Source organism: Lepisosteus platostomus, chromosome 1, assembly GCF_059453375.1.
Source record: "Lepisosteus platostomus isolate fLepPlt1 chromosome 1, fLepPlt1.hap1, whole genome shotgun sequence".
Classification (NCBI taxonomy): Eukaryota; Metazoa; Chordata; class Actinopteri; order Semionotiformes; family Lepisosteidae; genus Lepisosteus; species Lepisosteus platostomus.
Window position 1 is genome coordinate 66,252,258 of NC_142611.1, and position 17,496 is coordinate 66,269,753.

Here is a 17,496-nt window from a genome sequence, read left to right on the forward strand (position 1 = left end):
ACTAAGCATGTTGATTAGTCTTCTCTCAGTTTTTAATTGGTTGCTGTATAGGCTTTCCCCATCACTTATCCAACTCCGGGGTGATGCTGCCACAGGATTTCTAGGAAGTTGAAGTCAGACACACAGGCAACAGTGGAAAGTAAACATGCAAATAGAAAATGGAAAGAGATTACGCCTACTGTACTTCACAGCCATGAAGGAGCTTGGAGAAAAGTCCCTATTCACCTAGACCTGGATACTGTAGGTGGGCTCGAATTTCACAGGAAAGGACAACAAAACTTTGAGCTTGTGAAATGAACATTTAGTGGGAAACCTTGCATGGTCAGATGGATTGGTTAATTGCAGTGAACATCATTTTCATAACCTGAAGGCTGTAGGGAGTTATTAAAGCTGTAATTAGACTATTAAGCATATTGTCGTGTCAGCCTCCTTGATGTTTTGTCAAAGCTGAGTCTTGAAATCTGGAATTATTAATTCACATTTAATGCACATTTTAGTGTGTCCTTCCCTTGTGTTTACTGACAGTAGTTAAACACACGTGCTGCTCTCCATGTGGGACAGCAGGAAGGTTTTTTTCAAACGTTTTCCACATGCTTTATGTATTTACCAGTGGGGGACAGAGCTTTGCAAACCTGAATTATCAGCTAGCACCCCAGATGCAGGATCCAATCAGCACTGTGGCTATTTCACCTTACACCTCAGCAACTGCACCTGTGGCTCGGTCACAAGCTGAGCTCAGCTGAGCTGAGCTCCTGACAGCTACGCGCACAGCATCCTGCTCATTGATCAGGGAGGCTGAGGCCACGGGCTTTATGAGTGTTTGCAGGAGGAACCTGCCAGTTTCTTTCCTAATAATAATATCAATAAGCTTTATTTAGCACCTTCAAAAGTAGCATCTCAAAGAACTTTACAGTTAGGTGTAAAAAAGGTTATAGGGATATAGGGATCACCATGGTTTTACCATGATTTTACTATGTGTTTACTTCACTCCGTCATGCTCATCCGTGGTTTGTGCCATGCATGAGCACGCTTTCACCGTGCTTTGCTGTCATCTAATATGCTTCTACTATTGTATAGACTGTGATCATTATAAAGGTTGGGCACATGGTCACCTTTAAGAATATTTAACACCTCACACATTCCTCTAATGTGCATATTCAAATCAAACACAAAGCTGCAGACGATGCTGCATAAAAGATGAGGCCATTATAGCACTATTCCTACTGCAGTCTTAACAGTGGTGCCAAGTGCACAACTCCCAATACTTCTTGACTTTTGCAGCGCATTCCGCTAAATCGGGTGTTCTTTTGGCAGCATTAGTTCACAGGCAGAACTAACAGGCCCAAGCAAAGAATTGATACAATCAGATAAAACACAAGTTACATACTGTAAGTGCCTCAGCAGATCTACTGATGCACATGTTTTAAAATCATTTTTAAATCCAATTGTAACATTTTTTCACTCCTGTCTGTCTGTCAGCTTTGTGCTCTGCTGGCTGCATCTGCCTCTCGGGGCTGACAAAATTAGAGCACTGCTCAGGGTACAGTAAATTTCTAGATTTCATTATACAAAAGGCAAATAAACACTCCGGGCTGCAAAAACGGATAATACAAGATTAAAGCTGAGCGTTGCTGTATTTTTATCTTTGTTCTCTTATTCTTGTGACCCCCCACCAGGAACAGCATCACAGCTTTTCTGAGATGTTTCACGTTAAGGACAACTCAAATACACTGAAGAATACTAAACAAAAGTGGGAAACCAACAAAAAGATAACTAGAAAAAGTGTAACAAGACAGCTGTACAAGCACAGAAGCAGGATTATATGCTGAATCTAGTATACAGTTCATTTAGCATTTTGTTTATTCCATTTCCGGCAATGGCTTCCACAACGCTCCATCTCCCCTGTCCTTCCTTAAAGTAAGGATGATGCTCCTAACGTGGACACAAAGAGCTCTCCGGAGACGTGAGGTGACACGGGGTCAACTCATCGGTCCTGCAAGTTCAGATAATACAGAAGAGCAGAAGATAGGAGGCCATTGAGCTCATCTCGCTGAACTGGGTGCAGGCAGCTCAATGATTCCTGCTCTCCTTGAAAGAAGGTGCAGCCGCAACGACAGAGGTCATTGGTGCTTTTCTGCTTGGTGCTGAAGCAAGCTGTGCCTACGGCCTTTCAATTGACCTCCGCACAGTCCACCTTTTCAGAATATAATTTCTCCCAATCGGTGAATTCTATTTCAGTTCTTGCTTTTCTAAGCCCTGGTTGCTTGAGGATTATTGCTGCTCGCTGTGTAAAAGCCTTCTCCTCCCGTTTTCTGCGCGGTTGGTCTCTAATTCGTAAGGGGAGCTGGAAGTGGGCAGAGATGCAATTACAATCTGTAATCCTCTTTTGCTCCAGAGGATGCTAGTTGGTGGGCAGATTGAAAGAAAAGGGATGGGAACAGAACAGAGACAGAGGCGGTGTTTTTTCCAGCCTTGGACAAATCCGTTTGTTCTCCGCTAGCTGGCTGGATAGCTTAATACACTCCAGCTGGGATCAGTGGGAGCAGCAAACAGCTGTGTCCCTCCCCCGGGAGCCGCTGCAGATAGAAACAAGGTTTTCTGCTCTAATGCCAGTGTGCTAATTGCGTGTGAGTAAACTGAGCGTTTGCACTGAGCTGTTGATCTGTTACACCCAGAGAGACGCAACAGAACTGAAAAAGAAGAGGGTGCATCTCATCTCACAGAAATGACCCAAATGAACTCGCTCAATTTCGAAATGCTGAAAGTGTGATGCATTACTGATTGCCCCACTGGCATCTTCCAACTCCAAGTATCCATTTTCTAACCAGTCCATCACAGGGCGCACGCACGCACGCACGCACGCACGCACGCACACACACCAAGACCACTTTTGTATGGAAGCCAGTTGACATACCAGTGTATCTTTTGACTGTGGGAAGCAACTTGAGCAGCCGGACAAAACCCACGTGGACACGGGAAGAACATGCAAACTCCACCCAGACAGCAGCACTGGAATTGAGCCCAGGGCCCCAGCGCTGTGAGGCAGCAGTGCTCACCACTGCGTCACCATGCCACCCTCTTCCACATGCAACAACATAACTCCCCGTTGGCTGGAATGCCAAGGGGTTCCTAAGAAAATGTTAATACCTGGTTTTCTATTCTACAACACTAAATGACGAGGGGTCTCATTGAGGACATGGGGGTGTCAGACTGCTGTTGCACCCTTATTTCTGCATTTCAGAACCTCTGAGCGCTGCACCCATTCCAAAGCACACAAATCAATGCTCGCGCTTTGCCTACGGAAGGTATGCACACGTTTCCTCTGCTGTGTTTAGTTTGGGGACCTTTCTGTCTCGTCTTTGGTTCAAAAATATATGCTCGCTGTGCCTCACTTGCGCTGCCAGGCTCAAACAATCAGTCAGGGATTTTCCATCAATGCTGAGAGCATAAAGAACAGGATGAGGTGGCTGGCAGAGTTTCTGCTGAGGCAGTTTGGTTAGATGGCACTTCATGCTGTAAAGCCTGCACAGTCACCCACTAACCAGCTGATGCAGCACACACTGGCACACCCACATATGCTGTACTGGCCAAAAAACAACAGTAAAATTAGTAATAAGCCAATCAGCCCAGATCTGCATTGATAAATGAAAGAAATTCTCTACAGTATATCTTAACCCTCTTTAATGCAGTGGTTTACTTCTCTTGCTCTAAAGTGGACTGACATTATGCAACATGAACTAGATTCAGCATATAAAGCTGCTTCTGTGCCTGTACAGTAGTCTGTACTGTATCTTTTGTTGGTTTTCACACAATGTATTTATATTCGTCGTCATATTTGAGTTGTTAATCAAGTACAGGGCTTTTCTGAAGATTGATCTCCTTTACAAAAACCTGAAATACAAGTTTGTTTTTTTATTTGGTTATCTGCTGTGCAGGCTCTTGTCCAGGCATCAACAGTAAGTGATAGTTATGATAGATTAATCTATACAATAGATTACTAAAACATGTGAGCCTCTAGTCCAGATAAAATGTCATTAAAAATTAAAAAGAGAAAGTTCTTTGAAAGCCTTTTACACAATCAAGTCTTCACCTTCTCAATATCTGACATCAAATTTTTATTTTCTCCTAATATCAGCCTGTCTGATTGTTTCTGCTCCCTAGCACCTAACCCACGTCTACAGAGTTCTGCTGCATCCAAACAGATGTCTAAATTCTACAGTATTCAGATCCATGTTCCATTTCACCATGAACCTTTACATCTACTCCTGCCATAGGGTGATAATTCTCAGTGATACCATCTAAAACAGTGTCCCTAACAGAACCTACAGTATATTAGTCCATTTGCAGGAGAACCAATTAGAAAAATGATTATTAAATTTAAAAAAAGACCATCTACAAGACCTACTGTTAAATGAGGAACACTATGCCCCCTGCCCATTCATGATGTTGTATTGCTTAATCATTTGCTTAGTTTGGAAGCCTTAAGGTTTTATTAATGCAAGGACAGTGCACTTGATGTGTACAGTATGCGTTTAGTAACATACTCAGGACCAGACACAGATAAGAAAAATGATGTACCTGACTGGTATATTGAAGAAATGCACTAATAAGCAATCTCCACATGCATTATCAAATTTAACAATCCTTTATCTGAGCACTGTTAAACTGGCAATATCGTATTACTGCATATATTAGTATCGTCCCATTAACTGGCATTACCACCAAGCAGTCTTGTATACAGCAGCACAGTACAGGCGGCACAGTGACACAGTGGTTAGTATTGCTGCCTTGCAGAGTTGAGGCCCTGCATTCAATTCCTGGGGTGCTGTCTGTGTGGAGTTTGCATGTTCTCCTTGTGTTTGTGTGGGTTTCCTCTGGGCACCGCGGTTTCCTCCCACAGTCCAAAACCATCCTGGCAGGTTAACTGGCCTCTGCGAAAACAGGCCCTTATGTGAGGGTGTGCGTGTCTGTGTGTGCCCTGCGATGGACTGGTGTCTCGTCCAAGGCGTACCCCGCCTTGCGCCCATTGCTTGCCGGAACAGGCTCCGGCTGCCCTGCCACCCCGTATTGGAAGAAAGAGTTAGAAAAGAGAGGGATGGATAACACAGTAAATATATATTTCTTGACTGCAGCACAGCTGCATTGATCTTGGCTGGTGCAGCGCTGGCCTGTGAGTTTTGTCTCAGTCCAGTATGTGCTGCAGGGAGCAGCGAGGAGGGGGGCGGGGGAGGGAGCCAGGTCCACAGGTCTGTCCTTAAAAGGCTTTCAGATTCCATTAACTGCAGCTGGTCCTCTTTTCTCTCCCAGCCCGCGGGAGGTCCTGACTGCAGGGCTGCCGACACCTTGCATTACAAGCTAAAGCATGGTGTAGGAGTCCGATTGCAGGGTTTAAGATGTGCAGTGCTGTAAAGAAAAAGACTGTTTCTCCACCAAAAGGCATGATCACCTTTATGCATGCAGCAAACCTCTGGACGCGTGTGGTGCTTTTCAGTAAAAGCAAAGCATAACACATTAATAGGATGAACTGTTCTGCTTCTGATTATTATTATTGAAATGACTTGCTTGGCTTTACTCTTCTGGATGACTCCCCAGGGAGATATCAGAATGGGATACTGCACACAGGGCACTGCTGGGCAGATTTGCCTCTCCGTGCAGGCTGTGCTCTGGCGTATCCACGAGGGAGGGGGAAATGAGGAACAGGTTTCCGTGCAGACGTGACTGACCAGCCGCACTGGACTGGGGTCCGGGAAGAGAGGGCAGCTCGTTTCCTCTTTCAGAGACGGCTTTACGGAAAAATTGCCCAAGTGATGCTTACCGAGGCCAAAACCGCAGAGAGAAGATGGAAACGAAAAGAGGTGAAGGGAAAAGGAGGAGACAAGACCAAACCGCCCACTCACCTGTCCCCCTGCCCCCAGCCCCCAGCCCCGCGCGGTCTGGGCCCCGTGCTGTCGGAGAGAGGGCTGTTCCCCCCACCTCCCCTCACTGAGATGCAGCTGCAGCCCGAGCCCTCGTCTCCCCTCTGACAGGGCCTTGACAGGAAGAGAAATGGGAGGAGAACTGCCGAGGAGAGCCTGTTTCCTCACCCTGCCCAGCTCTCCCAGCTGGACTGACAGAACCAGCGGGCTACTGGACTCACCAGCGCGGAGATAAGCCCTCCGCAGGGACGCAGGCCACGCTCGGCTGCCCCACACCGCCAACTGCTAGCACACGGGCAGTACATCCTGTACTGTACCGCAGTCCTCCTCTCAGCCTCACCCCGCCTCCAGCCAGGTTGCATGAGTGCACATGCTCAGACTGGGGGAGAGCCTACAGGCTTTGACATTTCTGTAATAACGCATCTCTATAAATTAGTGGCACAATAATTTCACGGCTTTGTTTTACTCTGGTTATTGTACTACCCTAAATTCTTGTGTTCACAGGGTTTTCTTTGTTTATATCAGCCCATATTTTTTTTACAATTGTTTTGAATACAGAGTGCCCTGGGTAAATGTGACAGCTAAATAACCGAATGATAATACACAATCAAACTTAATGAAGGGGTTTCTAAAGGCACCTCCAGCGAGACTTCAGTGAGGAGTCTCAAACAACTGGCGGTGTCAAAACTGGATGGGTATACAACAGAAGCCGGCTACTAATTTCATTTTTATTGACCAGAACTGTTTTGTGCAGCCCAGGGTCTGGAAGAAAAGCACTCTCCTCTGGGCTACAGCGGTCTGCACTGCAACACGACCGTACCTGGTGCACAATCGCAAGCCGAAAAGACACTGTGGCCAATGACCATACGGCCCCGATACATCAGATCTCCAGAAGCTGTCAAATAGAAATCAGACCTGAATACAGACGAAAGGAGAACCGTCACGCACTGTGCTCTGATAGGGGACATTCTGCATGTCCCTGGGGGTCCTGCTCACTCCTCTAAATTCCCCTTTCCTGCTGTCTCAGTTCTCTCATGGTCTTTATACTAACCGTTCGGTTTTGCTTGTTTGTTTTGGTTTTGGTGGATTTCTATTCGGTTTGCTCAGAAAACTCCCAGGGGCACAGACTTTAAAAGGACAGATACCCCTGTACTGGGTTGGCACTAAACAGCATCCAATTTCAGGAGCCTGTGAACTCCTCTCTGAAAGGCGATTCTTTGATGCATCTGATCTCTGCTTCCCTCTATCTTCGCTGGAGGCCTTAAGAACTTGTTTCTTCCCTTCATCTTCACTTTCTGATCGCCCTTTCCTCTTCTCTTAAAGGGGAAGCCCTATGTGTTTGACCGAGTGTTTCCTACCAACACCACCCAGGAGCAGGTCTACAACACTTGTGCCAAGCAGATTGTGAAAGGTGAGTGTGTGTATGTGTGGAAAGTGTGTGGATGGATGGAAGATTGTCAAAATTAACAGTTTCAAATATTTTCACGTTTTTTGTACTTTTTTAAGAAAATGTTTCATCTTTAGTGCCATGCAAAATTAAAGTAAATCAGATCTGACTAACCAGCTTTCTAGCGTCTAGGTTAATCGGTCAAGCCATCTAGATTAAAATGGAATTAAAGAAACACATTAAATTGCTAATTTTGTGGCCATTCGGCAATTGGCGGAATCGACAAACATGATGAAGCGGAAGTCTGATGGACAAACATTTCATATTGCACATCATTCTTCTCCAGCTGTCTGTTGATTAATTGGATGTTTGTTTAACTTGCCATTGGATCAGACTCCTAGATGGAAAGCCATCTTCCCAAAGGCTAACCAGATTAAGACCAATTGCATTTAAAATGGAAGGCCCTTCTTTATGCCAGGAGAGGAATACACAGGGAACAGATGCTTGTACAGTTTTCCTGGTTCTAACTCAGTCCCCTTTCCTCTACACAAGACCTTTCTCCAGAAGAGCCTGTAGACCAGGCCATGAGCTGTGCCAGCTCATTACTATTTCAATGTTTTGTTCCATTTGAACCTGTCGTCATCTTCCTTTTCCCCCCCAAAATGAAAAAACAAATTAAGCAGGTGTCCTTTTAACTTGCTGTTAGATCAGACCCATTAGAGCAGTCTGATCGAGAATTTGGGGATCTCAAACAAGCAAGAGAAGTAAATTTACTCTGCGCCACTTTATGAGAGACACTCGTATGTGTTTTACCCAATATTCTTTCTTTGTTTAGAAGCAAATATAACTAGATATAGCCCCTCTGTCTCTGCTTAGATTTATATACAGCTGTCTGCTTTAAAATACCTCAATAGTGTGAACAGGTGCCTGTTTTCTTACTTTCAAATGAAAAGAAACTCATCAAACGTGATCTGACAGTCCGCAGATCTTAAAATGGAGACGAGTCTCTCTTTTGCGACCCTAACCTTTCCCCGTGATTGGATTCACAGACAGGGTACGAAATGTAATTGAGTCTGGTTTTGTGACTGACGGTCAGTGAGATAGAGAGAGCGGAGAGAAAGAGAGAGCGCTTGATTTGTGAAAGATGTGTGTGCCTGTCTGCCGGATTAAGCAGGCGCATTCAGACACAGAGCCCATCCATCATTGCAGCTCCATTTGTTGCTCATTGCTCTTTTTTTTGCAATCATTTCTTGTTGTTTTTTCTGTTTCCTCTGTGTGTGGACAGGGAGTGTGTGAGCAGAGAGGGCAGAGAGAGCAGGGGACCGTGACACAGGGCAGGGAGAGACAGGGACTGAGAGTGCCAGAGGGAGAAGGGAAGAAAGAGCAGACAGGAGAAGATGGAGAGACAGTGGGGGAGGAAGAGGGAAGGGGAGGAGAAAGGGTGGGTGGAGCAGGGGAAGCGAGGATGGCAGAAGACGAAAGAAAGGGAGGGAGAGGGGGAAGCTGCAGAGTGCAGCAGGAGGTGGTGGAATGATGGTGGCAGAGACATGACACGGAGAGAGAAGGAGGGATGAGGATTTGGGTGGAAGAGGCAAGAGATGGACAGACAAGGGGAGAGAGTGGTACAGGGAAGAAGCTGGAGAGGGAGGGGAACAAGGAGGGAAGGGGTACGGCAAGCAGAGGGAGTAGAAGGGTCAAGGGGTTTAAGCTGGAGGAGATGGGAGGGGCAAGTAGAAGAGTGGGAGGGGCAAGATGAGGAGTGGGAGGGGCATGAGTAGGAAGTTGGGTTAGATGGGAGGGGCAAGTGGAAGAGTGGGAGGGGCAAGATGAGGAGTGGGAGGGGCAGGAGTAGAGAGTGGGAGGAGATAAATGGAGGGGGAGGAGATAAAGGGAGGGAGGGGAGAGACAATTGGCAGTGCCAGTGTAAATTGATGAGAGAGGAAAGAGGCACTGCAGGAATTAGAGGAGTGCATTCTCCCCTCAAGTAAAAATTTGTTTCTTGTTCTCATTCTTTCTCTCAATGTAGATGTGCTGGGAGGTTACAATGGCACCATTTTTGCCTATGGACAGACCTCCTCTGGAAAGACCCACACCATGGAAGTAAGATAAACGATCAAAGTTCATGGCTCCTCCAAATGCTAGATTTGCCAGAATAATACAAAATAAAATTATTGATCATACAAACTGGGAATCATTCAGATCTAAATGACTGCACAAATCCTGTCCTTCTGACTAAAATTCAAAATGGGCCAGCTGCTCATGTTCTAGCTAGCCAGTGTCATTGCATTTGGTCACAGGAGATATTCCCTCTATAGGACACAGCTCTGATCTTGGTTCTGTCTTAACCTACTAAATAACAGCAGGAAACTAACAATACATGCCACCAGAAATGAATACCTTAAAATACATATACAAGTACAGTATCAATCCATTGTGAGTTTACTTCTTCTGCTCTGTATAGCTACAGTCCCCAATGCGGACGTTTTTGTTTAACACAACCTAACTGCCTTTTCTTGTGCCAAAGGGCAAACTACATGATAGGCACCAGATGGGCATCATCCCCAGGATCGCTGAGGACATATTCAACCACATTTTCTCCATGGACGAGAACCTCGAGTTCCACATCAAGGTCAGCTGTGATAACAACGGTGACAATCCAGCACCCTGCATTAATGCTTATGCCTGACCTTTTAATACTCCTACATCTGTGACACCCTGACGTCCTTAGACAATGGGGCCTCTTCCCACTTAAAATGTTCAACCCCAGTCATGTTTCCTCTCTGTGCTTCTGCTTCATCTCTTGAGCCATCAGTCTGTGCATATTCCAAATGAACCTCAAATTTCGTCTGAGGTAATGGCAGCTGGATATTTTCAAGGGGATATATAAGAGGTAGTGCTTGCGGGATCTCCTCAATTCTAATCTTGCATTTCCATGTAGCACCAAGTTTTGCGGTGTTTTTAATGAATTGAAAGGAAACTGCTGTACACCCGCAGTATCTGCTATATAGCTGACATACCAGCTATTCATTTCAAATCACTCTCTTCCCTCCGGCTTTCAGGTCTCCTACTTCGAAATCTACATGGACAAAATCCGGGACCTTTTGGATGGTATGTACCAATGCCGCTCAACTGTAGATACAAATTGGTCTTTTAGAGAGAAGCTGACAGCATTTATGGCAAAAAATCAAAATAACATCTTCCATTTCATAGCCTATTCCTGCATCATAAAGTAATCAAACAGATTACTTTGGAATCAAAGTAATCAAATAGATTACTTTGGGTAAAAAACACTGGGTCATCAGTGGGTAGGAAAATGCCCACATTCTGGTCAGTTAACTTCCACCAGTAGACAAGTCCTGAATGGATGAAACAATGTCCACTGAAGGTGATCAGTCTGCTTCACATGCTACTCTACTGTCTCTCCATTACAGTGACCAAGACCAATCTGGCTGTCCACGAGGATAAGAACAGGGTGCCCTACGTCAAGGTAGGTCACCCAAAACCATCCAGAGCCTGTCCTGCTCTGATCTCTCAATTCAGACTCTCCCTCATGCTCTCCGTTCTCTCTCTGTCTCTCACTCAGGGCTGCACCGAGCGCTTTGTGTCCAGTCCCGAGGAGGTGATGGACGTGATCGATGAAGGGAAAGCCAACCGGCATGTCGCCGTCACCAGTGAGTTCCAGATCCTTTGTAGTTTTACAAAGCCGAGCCCACTGACTGAGCCACAGAGGCTACATAGCTTTCACTGAAAGTCGAAGTGAACTGCATTGATTGTGAAACAACTTCTTTGTGTTTTTAGGATTTTATTATAGAGAATCACCAATTTTCTTCTGTACCCACCCCATTTGGAATAGGCAATTATGTGATTTTTCACATCTTGGCTTGTAGCTACAAAACCTGTGACCGCACACAGGGGAAATGAGGAAATGTAAGAAGACTCACTATCTTTAAACCACTTGTCTTTTAACATGTAATAGACAACATAGTCCCATATTGTTGGTTTAGTGCTGGATGGAACAGAGGTGCGTCCTGCACCGTCGGCATTCCTAAGAGCATCTGGGAGGTTGCAGGGGTCACTGTTTTCTGGCCAATTAATCCCACCCAATTCTCTTGGAAAATGGCTAGGGACATGGTGCAAGCTCAAACCCATGATCACAGAGCTCTACCTGCACCCAGGAGAATGTCTTCATGAGTGACTCTGGAGGCTCCTATAAAACAAAGTCTGACTTCTCTTTTGAATTTCTTCCCCCCCCCACCCCTCCTTCCTTTGTCCTGGGTCATTCCTGTGTTTCCCTTCTGCTTCTCTCTTTCCCTGTCCCGGACAGATATGAATGAGCACAGCTCTCGCAGCCACAGCATATTCCTCATCAACATCAAGCAGGAGCACATTGAGACGGAGCAGAAGCTTAGCGGGAAGCTGTACCTTGTGGATCTGGCGGGCAGTGAGAAGGTATGAACCGAACGATCAGGGGGAAAGTTGAAAGATGACGGGAATCTCTCGGGATGTTTCTAGTGACTCAGCATCCTTGCCGCGACTCTGCAGCTTTGCTTCACATGGTTATGCGAACTTTGTCTCAGACAATGTTTAGGCTGCAATTGATTTCATTTCTCAATTGGTTATCATTTTTCTCAGTAAGGCCTTTCTGACTCCCAGTTATTAATTAGATTTTACTGCAATCCCTTCACCATAAATGTTCAAAGGATTTAGTTACAGAAACTGGTTCATTTCAGTCTGTTTCATTTATTTATTTGCTATGTTGACTTGTCTCCAGGGCGTCAACAGGAAGTGATAAAAGTAAGAGTTTCCGGTGATTTTGTATTACTATTGTTGTCATTCTGTAAAGCACTTTGAGAAGCCACCTTTAAAGGTGCTATATAAAATAAAGTTTATTATTATTATTATTATTATTATTATTATTATTATTATTATTATTATTATTATTATTATTATTGAGTTGATGTGTCAAGTCTGCCATTATCACTGTGAATACCTTTGGTCCTGACCTAGAGTGACAACTCTCTCTACCCCTAGGTCAGTAAGACTGGAGCTGAAGGTGCTGTTCTGGATGAGGCCAAGAACATCAACAAGTCTCTGTCTGCCCTGGGAAATGTCATCTCTGCACTGGCCGAGGGAACGGTGAGCCCAACAAGTGCCTATTAGATACAGTTTAGCCCTCTACTCAACATGAATTTAGTCCTAGATTGGCCTAGTTTTAGCCTTGCTTCAGTCTGGTCTGGGCTTAGCCCTGTTGAATGTCATCTGATTCCATTTCAGACCAATTCAGCTCAGAATCAACCTCCTTCAGAACAATCAATTCACACATTTTGAGCAGGATTTCAATCCAGATGTTATTATACAGGAAATATGAATCACCCAGTACCGTATTAGCTTTCAACAGTGCTCTGCTTATTCTCATTTAGAAGTCTACACTCTGTGATAATGAAACACACATGGGGCTCTGACTGAATCTCTGTGCCATATTTTTTCACAAGGGGCCGCAGGAAATCTGCCATCTTGGGTCAGGGCGCTCGAATGAACTGCCTGCGTTGCTTTAAGTTGGTGCTGTGTCGTGCAAATTGCCTGTGGTGCTCTTTCTCAAGAGCAGTCTCTTCTGAATCCTGTCTTGCAGAAAACCCATGTGCCATACCGGGACAGCAAGATGACCCGCATTCTGCAGGACTCCCTGGGGGGTAACTGCCGTACCACCATGTTCATCTGCTGCTCCCCTTCCAGCTTCAACGAGGCCGAGACCAAGTCTACCCTGATGTTTGGGCAGAGGTAACCCTCCGTTGTTTAGGCTGTTGCCTTTTTTGCCTTTTCGTCATTTAGAGAATAAACCCAATAAACCCCTCAGCCCAACAGTCGCCATCACTACAGCACACATGACAGTACCTCTGGTGGTCTTCCAGGCTGGTGCTGATCCAGCTCAGCCTTTCACAGCTTTAGAGTTTCCAAAGTTTCTGAAAAAAAGAGCAATCAAAGGGTACCCAACTAGTGGACCTTACGATGCTTTCCACTGTATCGTTTTTTCATAAACAACCCTATTATCTGTTTGATTGGTTCTCTCTCTGTCACCCTGCCCCCAGGGCAAAGACTATCAGAAACACAGCCTCCGTGAACCTGGAGCTGACAGCCGAGCAGTGGAAGAAGAAGTACGAGAAGGAGAAGGAGAAGAACAAGACGATGAAAGAGACCATCCAGAGGCTGGAGGCTGAGCTGAACCGCTGGCGCAATGGTGAGGCCGGGTCACTGGTGGACAATCAATGGACACTTACTGCATTGTACCTGCATCACGTGTCCACACAGGCCAGACACTGCAGTACTGCTACAATCACTGACCACACCGGTACAGCACTACAGTGCAGCTAAAATCACTGACCACACCGGTACAGCACTACAGTGCAGCTAATATCACTGACCACACCCGTACAGCACTACAGTGCAGCTACAGTCACTGACCACACCGGTACAGCACTACAGTGCAGCTACAGTCACTGACCACACCGGTACAGCACTACAGTGCAGCTACAGTCACTGACCACACTGGTACAGCACTACAGTGCATCTACAATCACTGACCACACCGGTACTGCACTACAGCTGCATCCACTAAATACAGAAGTCAGTCACTGCAGAAACTGCACATTTATTGAATGCAAAATCCAAAAGATATAAAAATACTTTATTATAAACACAAAAGTGGTGGTTCCAAAAAAATAACCAATAACAGCAGCTAAATGGCTGCCAATTAATAAATGTTTGCTTTCCAAGCACTCCAATGTCCGGTAAATGTAAAATTCACAATAAAAATGTACAAACCCAGGACTGAAACCCAGTCTGTTGGATATTCAAGAGCCCTAAACACTCAATAGTATGGAAAAGCCAATGGAAAACAGATGAGGTTTTAATCTAGGGTTGAATGAATAAAGGGTTTGTACACTAGGAGCTTTATACAGTACCAAATCCATCTGGATATAGGATCAGGAAAGGTTTATACTGGTGGATCACCTTCATATGGACTCAAGCAGCTCAACTAGTAAAGACTTCCATTCAGAGTCCAGGGTTCATCCTGGATGTCACAAGCTGTGGGTTCACATCCGAGCAACGTCAGGGAGGTGCACAGCTGGACAAGGGCTGACTTGAGAGTTGAAGGAACTGTAACAAGCCTGAGGTTTTTTCATCATTGAACTGATCCTTTTGTTTCTGGGCGGATTCTGGGGGAACCAGGGGAGAACGTCCCGGAGACTGAGCAGCTGACCAATGGGGTGGTGAAGCTGGAGACCAGCGACGAGACCCCGGTCGACAACAGCACCTCCTCCATCGTGGTGCGCATCTCTGAGGAGGAGCGCCAGAAGTACGAGGAGGAGATCCGCAAGCTCTACAAGCAGCTTGATGACAAGGTTAGCCCGACTTGGAAACACTCAAAGGATGACTCCCAAAGCTCTTGCTCCATTGCACGATGGGATCCATTTTCATTTGACTCCAGAAATTTTTATTTGACTTCCTCTTGATATCGCAAGTCCAGACCAAAGTCTTTCCGATTTACCACTCATTAGAGTGTATTTCTAAATTGCTCATTCTTAACCTTTACATTTGTGCTGTGCGCAAAGAGACATAACAAAACGCCTATTAAAGGTGATGTTGACATGACGCTGGCAAAGTTGGCGTTGGCTCACGCTAACTGCCTTTTCAGGTTAGGCTAAAAATTGTGGAGTTTCACCAAACGGAGCTTCATCTGTTTTCTAACTGCTCCATGTGATTTGGGGTCGCGGGGGAGCTGGAGCCCATCCTGGCAGGCAACGGATACAACAGGGGACACACACCGGACATGACGGCAGTGCGCTGCATTGCTCTATTATGTGCAGAACAAAAATATAAACGTTGAATGGTTGTATGTTAAACGAGCACGCTTGCCTTTACATTTGAATGATTGTTACCAGAGAACGAGTAGAAAAAAAATGTCTTTAGTTCACAGAACTTTGAAAATCTACCTTTCAAGAGTGTTACTGTGCGCACACGGAGTTGGTATGCTTGTCCCAGTAGCTGGCACAATGCAACACTTCTTGTGTCTTCTGGCAGAGTGTCCGACGTGGGGCTGTGTTTGTTTGTTGTCTGCCCGCAGGATGACGAGATTAACCAGCAGAGCCAGCTGGTGGAGAAACTGAAGGAGCAGATGCTGGACCAGGAGGAGGTACAAAGGCGTCAGTCAGTCTGTCTGTCTGCACCCTCCATCTGTCTGCTCCCCATTTTCCTGCCCACCTCTCTCCATCTCAGTTTCTCACCTGCCTCTGTTTGGCTCAGTGTCTATCAGTCGGTTTCTGCATTGCCTACTCAGTCTGTCTTTCTTTCCTGGTCTCTTTCTGACTGTGTTCCTCCAGCTCTCTCCCACTGCCCTAACCCCCTCCCAGTATCTTCCTCTGTTCCCGCCCATCTTTGACTCTCGGCCTTTCTGCTCTCACGGTCTCGCTCTGTCTTGGCCTCTGTGCCCCACTCTGAGTCATGCCCCTGTCGTTGTGCCGGGCAGCTGCTGGCGTCGACGCGCGGGGACAGCGAGAAGGTGCAGACAGAGCTCGGGCGGCTGCAGACGGAGAGCGACTGCGCCAAGGCCGAGGTCAAGGAGGTCCTGCAGGCCCTGGAGGAGCTGGCCGTCAACTACGACCAGAAGAGCCAGGAGGTGGAGGACAAGAGCCTGCAGAACAAACTGCTGGCTGAGGAGCTGGCCCAAAAGATGGTCAGAGTCAACAGCTTTCTCCTTTCCGTGCATGCAGTAGTATTTCAAAGCGACAGCAGTGAAGTCGCTGGCTGATCACAATGATCACAAACCCAAGATTCTTGATATCTAGCCATTCTTCAGTGTGCAACTCCTGTGCAGCAGCTCTCGCTGAGCCATCAAGACGTCGTGCTGCAACTCTGTCTCTCTCTGGCCCAGGCTCACCTGATGGCTCTGGAGGCTGAGCTGACCCGGATGCAGGAGATGAGCACGCACCAGAGGAAGCGCATCGCAGAGGTGCTGAACGGCCTCATGAGGGACCTGAGCGAGTTCAGCACCATCGTGGGCAACGGAGAGATCAAGCTGGTGAGAGCCCAATACCCACATGGTCGCATTTCTGTATTTGCAGGAGCTTCCCAGTGGAATATGTTCTCTTTGCTGAGTTTTCCATACGGCAGCAAAAGGAATAAAATAGAACCACATGAAATCTGATAGCTTTAGCAGACTTTTTAGCAGAGTTTGTAACCGTGTTGATGGAACCACATGGCCCTGCCCCTCTCCCACTCTCTCCTGGCCAGCCGGTGGAGATCAGCGGGGCGATCGAGGAGGAGTTCACGGTGGCCCGCCTGTACATCAGCAAGATCAAGTCGGAGGTGAAGTCGATGGTGAAGCGCTGCCGGCAGCTGGAGAACCTGCAGCTGGAGTGTCACCGCAAGATGGAGGAAACCGGCCGCGAGCTCTCCTCCTGCCAGCTGCTCATCTCGCAGGTATGCAGCGCGTCTGTCCCTCCTGTCTCCCTGTGTGCACATGTCACTTCTTTGAGTGTGCGAGCGTCCCAGTGCAGTGTGTCCCTGCTTTTTAAGTGTGTCTTTACTGAGTGAGTGTCTCAGTGTATCTTTCCTGAGTGAGTGTCTCAGTGTGTGTGTCTTTATTGAGTGTCTCGGGGTTTGTGTCTTTACTGTATGAGTGTTTCAGTGTGTGCATCTTTACTGAATAAGTCTCAGTGTGTCTTTACTGCATGAGTGTCTCAGTTAGTGTATGTCTATACTGAGTGTCTCAGCATGTCTTTACTGAGTGAGTGTCTCAGTGTTTGTGTCTTTACTGAGTGAGTGTCTCAGTGTGTGTGTCTTTATTGAGTGTCTCGGGGTGTGTGTCTTTACTGTATGAGTGTTTCAGTGTGTGCATCTTTACTGAATAAGTCTCAGTGTGTCTTTACTGCATGAGTGTCTCAGTGTATGTCTATACTGAGTGTCTCAGCATGTCTTTACTCAGTGAGTGTCTCAGCATGTCTTTACTGAGTGAGTGTCTCAGTGTGTCTTTACTGAGTGAGTGTCTCAGCATGTCTTTACTGAGTGTCTCAGCATGTCTTTACTGAGTGAGTGTCTCAGCATGTCTTTACTGAGTGTCTCAGTGTGTTTCTGTCTTAACTGAGTGTCTCAGTGTGTGTCTTTACTGACCTTTACATTGCGTGCCTCAGTGTGTGT

At 46.3% G+C, this 17,496-nt stretch overlaps 1 protein-coding gene across 4 annotated transcripts in view; it reads left to right on the top strand.

Annotated features, from left to right (window-relative positions):
- Positions 1 to 17,496, top strand: part of kif5ab (kinesin family member 5A, b) — a 48,844-nt gene that overhangs the window by 13,118 nt on the left and 18,230 nt on the right. For all 4 annotated transcript variants that reach the window (XM_088633661.1, XM_088633662.1, XM_088633659.1 and 1 more), the window contains exons 2-16: positions 7,239 to 7,326; positions 9,329 to 9,402; positions 9,827 to 9,931; positions 10,362 to 10,410; positions 10,734 to 10,789; positions 10,886 to 10,973; positions 11,627 to 11,751; positions 12,334 to 12,438; positions 12,932 to 13,080; positions 13,389 to 13,537; positions 14,530 to 14,702; positions 15,425 to 15,493; positions 15,827 to 16,033; positions 16,232 to 16,378; positions 16,591 to 16,779. In XM_088633661.1, the coding sequence (XP_088489787.1) occupies positions 7,239 to 7,326; positions 9,329 to 9,402; positions 9,827 to 9,931; positions 10,362 to 10,410; positions 10,734 to 10,789; positions 10,886 to 10,973; positions 11,627 to 11,751; positions 12,334 to 12,438; positions 12,932 to 13,080; positions 13,389 to 13,537; positions 14,530 to 14,702; positions 15,425 to 15,493; positions 15,827 to 16,033; positions 16,232 to 16,378; positions 16,591 to 16,779 (1,773 nt within the window). The remainder of the gene's footprint in view (positions 1 to 7,238; positions 7,327 to 9,328; positions 9,403 to 9,826; positions 9,932 to 10,361; positions 10,411 to 10,733; positions 10,790 to 10,885; positions 10,974 to 11,626; positions 11,752 to 12,333; positions 12,439 to 12,931; positions 13,081 to 13,388; positions 13,538 to 14,529; positions 14,703 to 15,424; positions 15,494 to 15,826; positions 16,034 to 16,231; positions 16,379 to 16,590; positions 16,780 to 17,496) is intronic.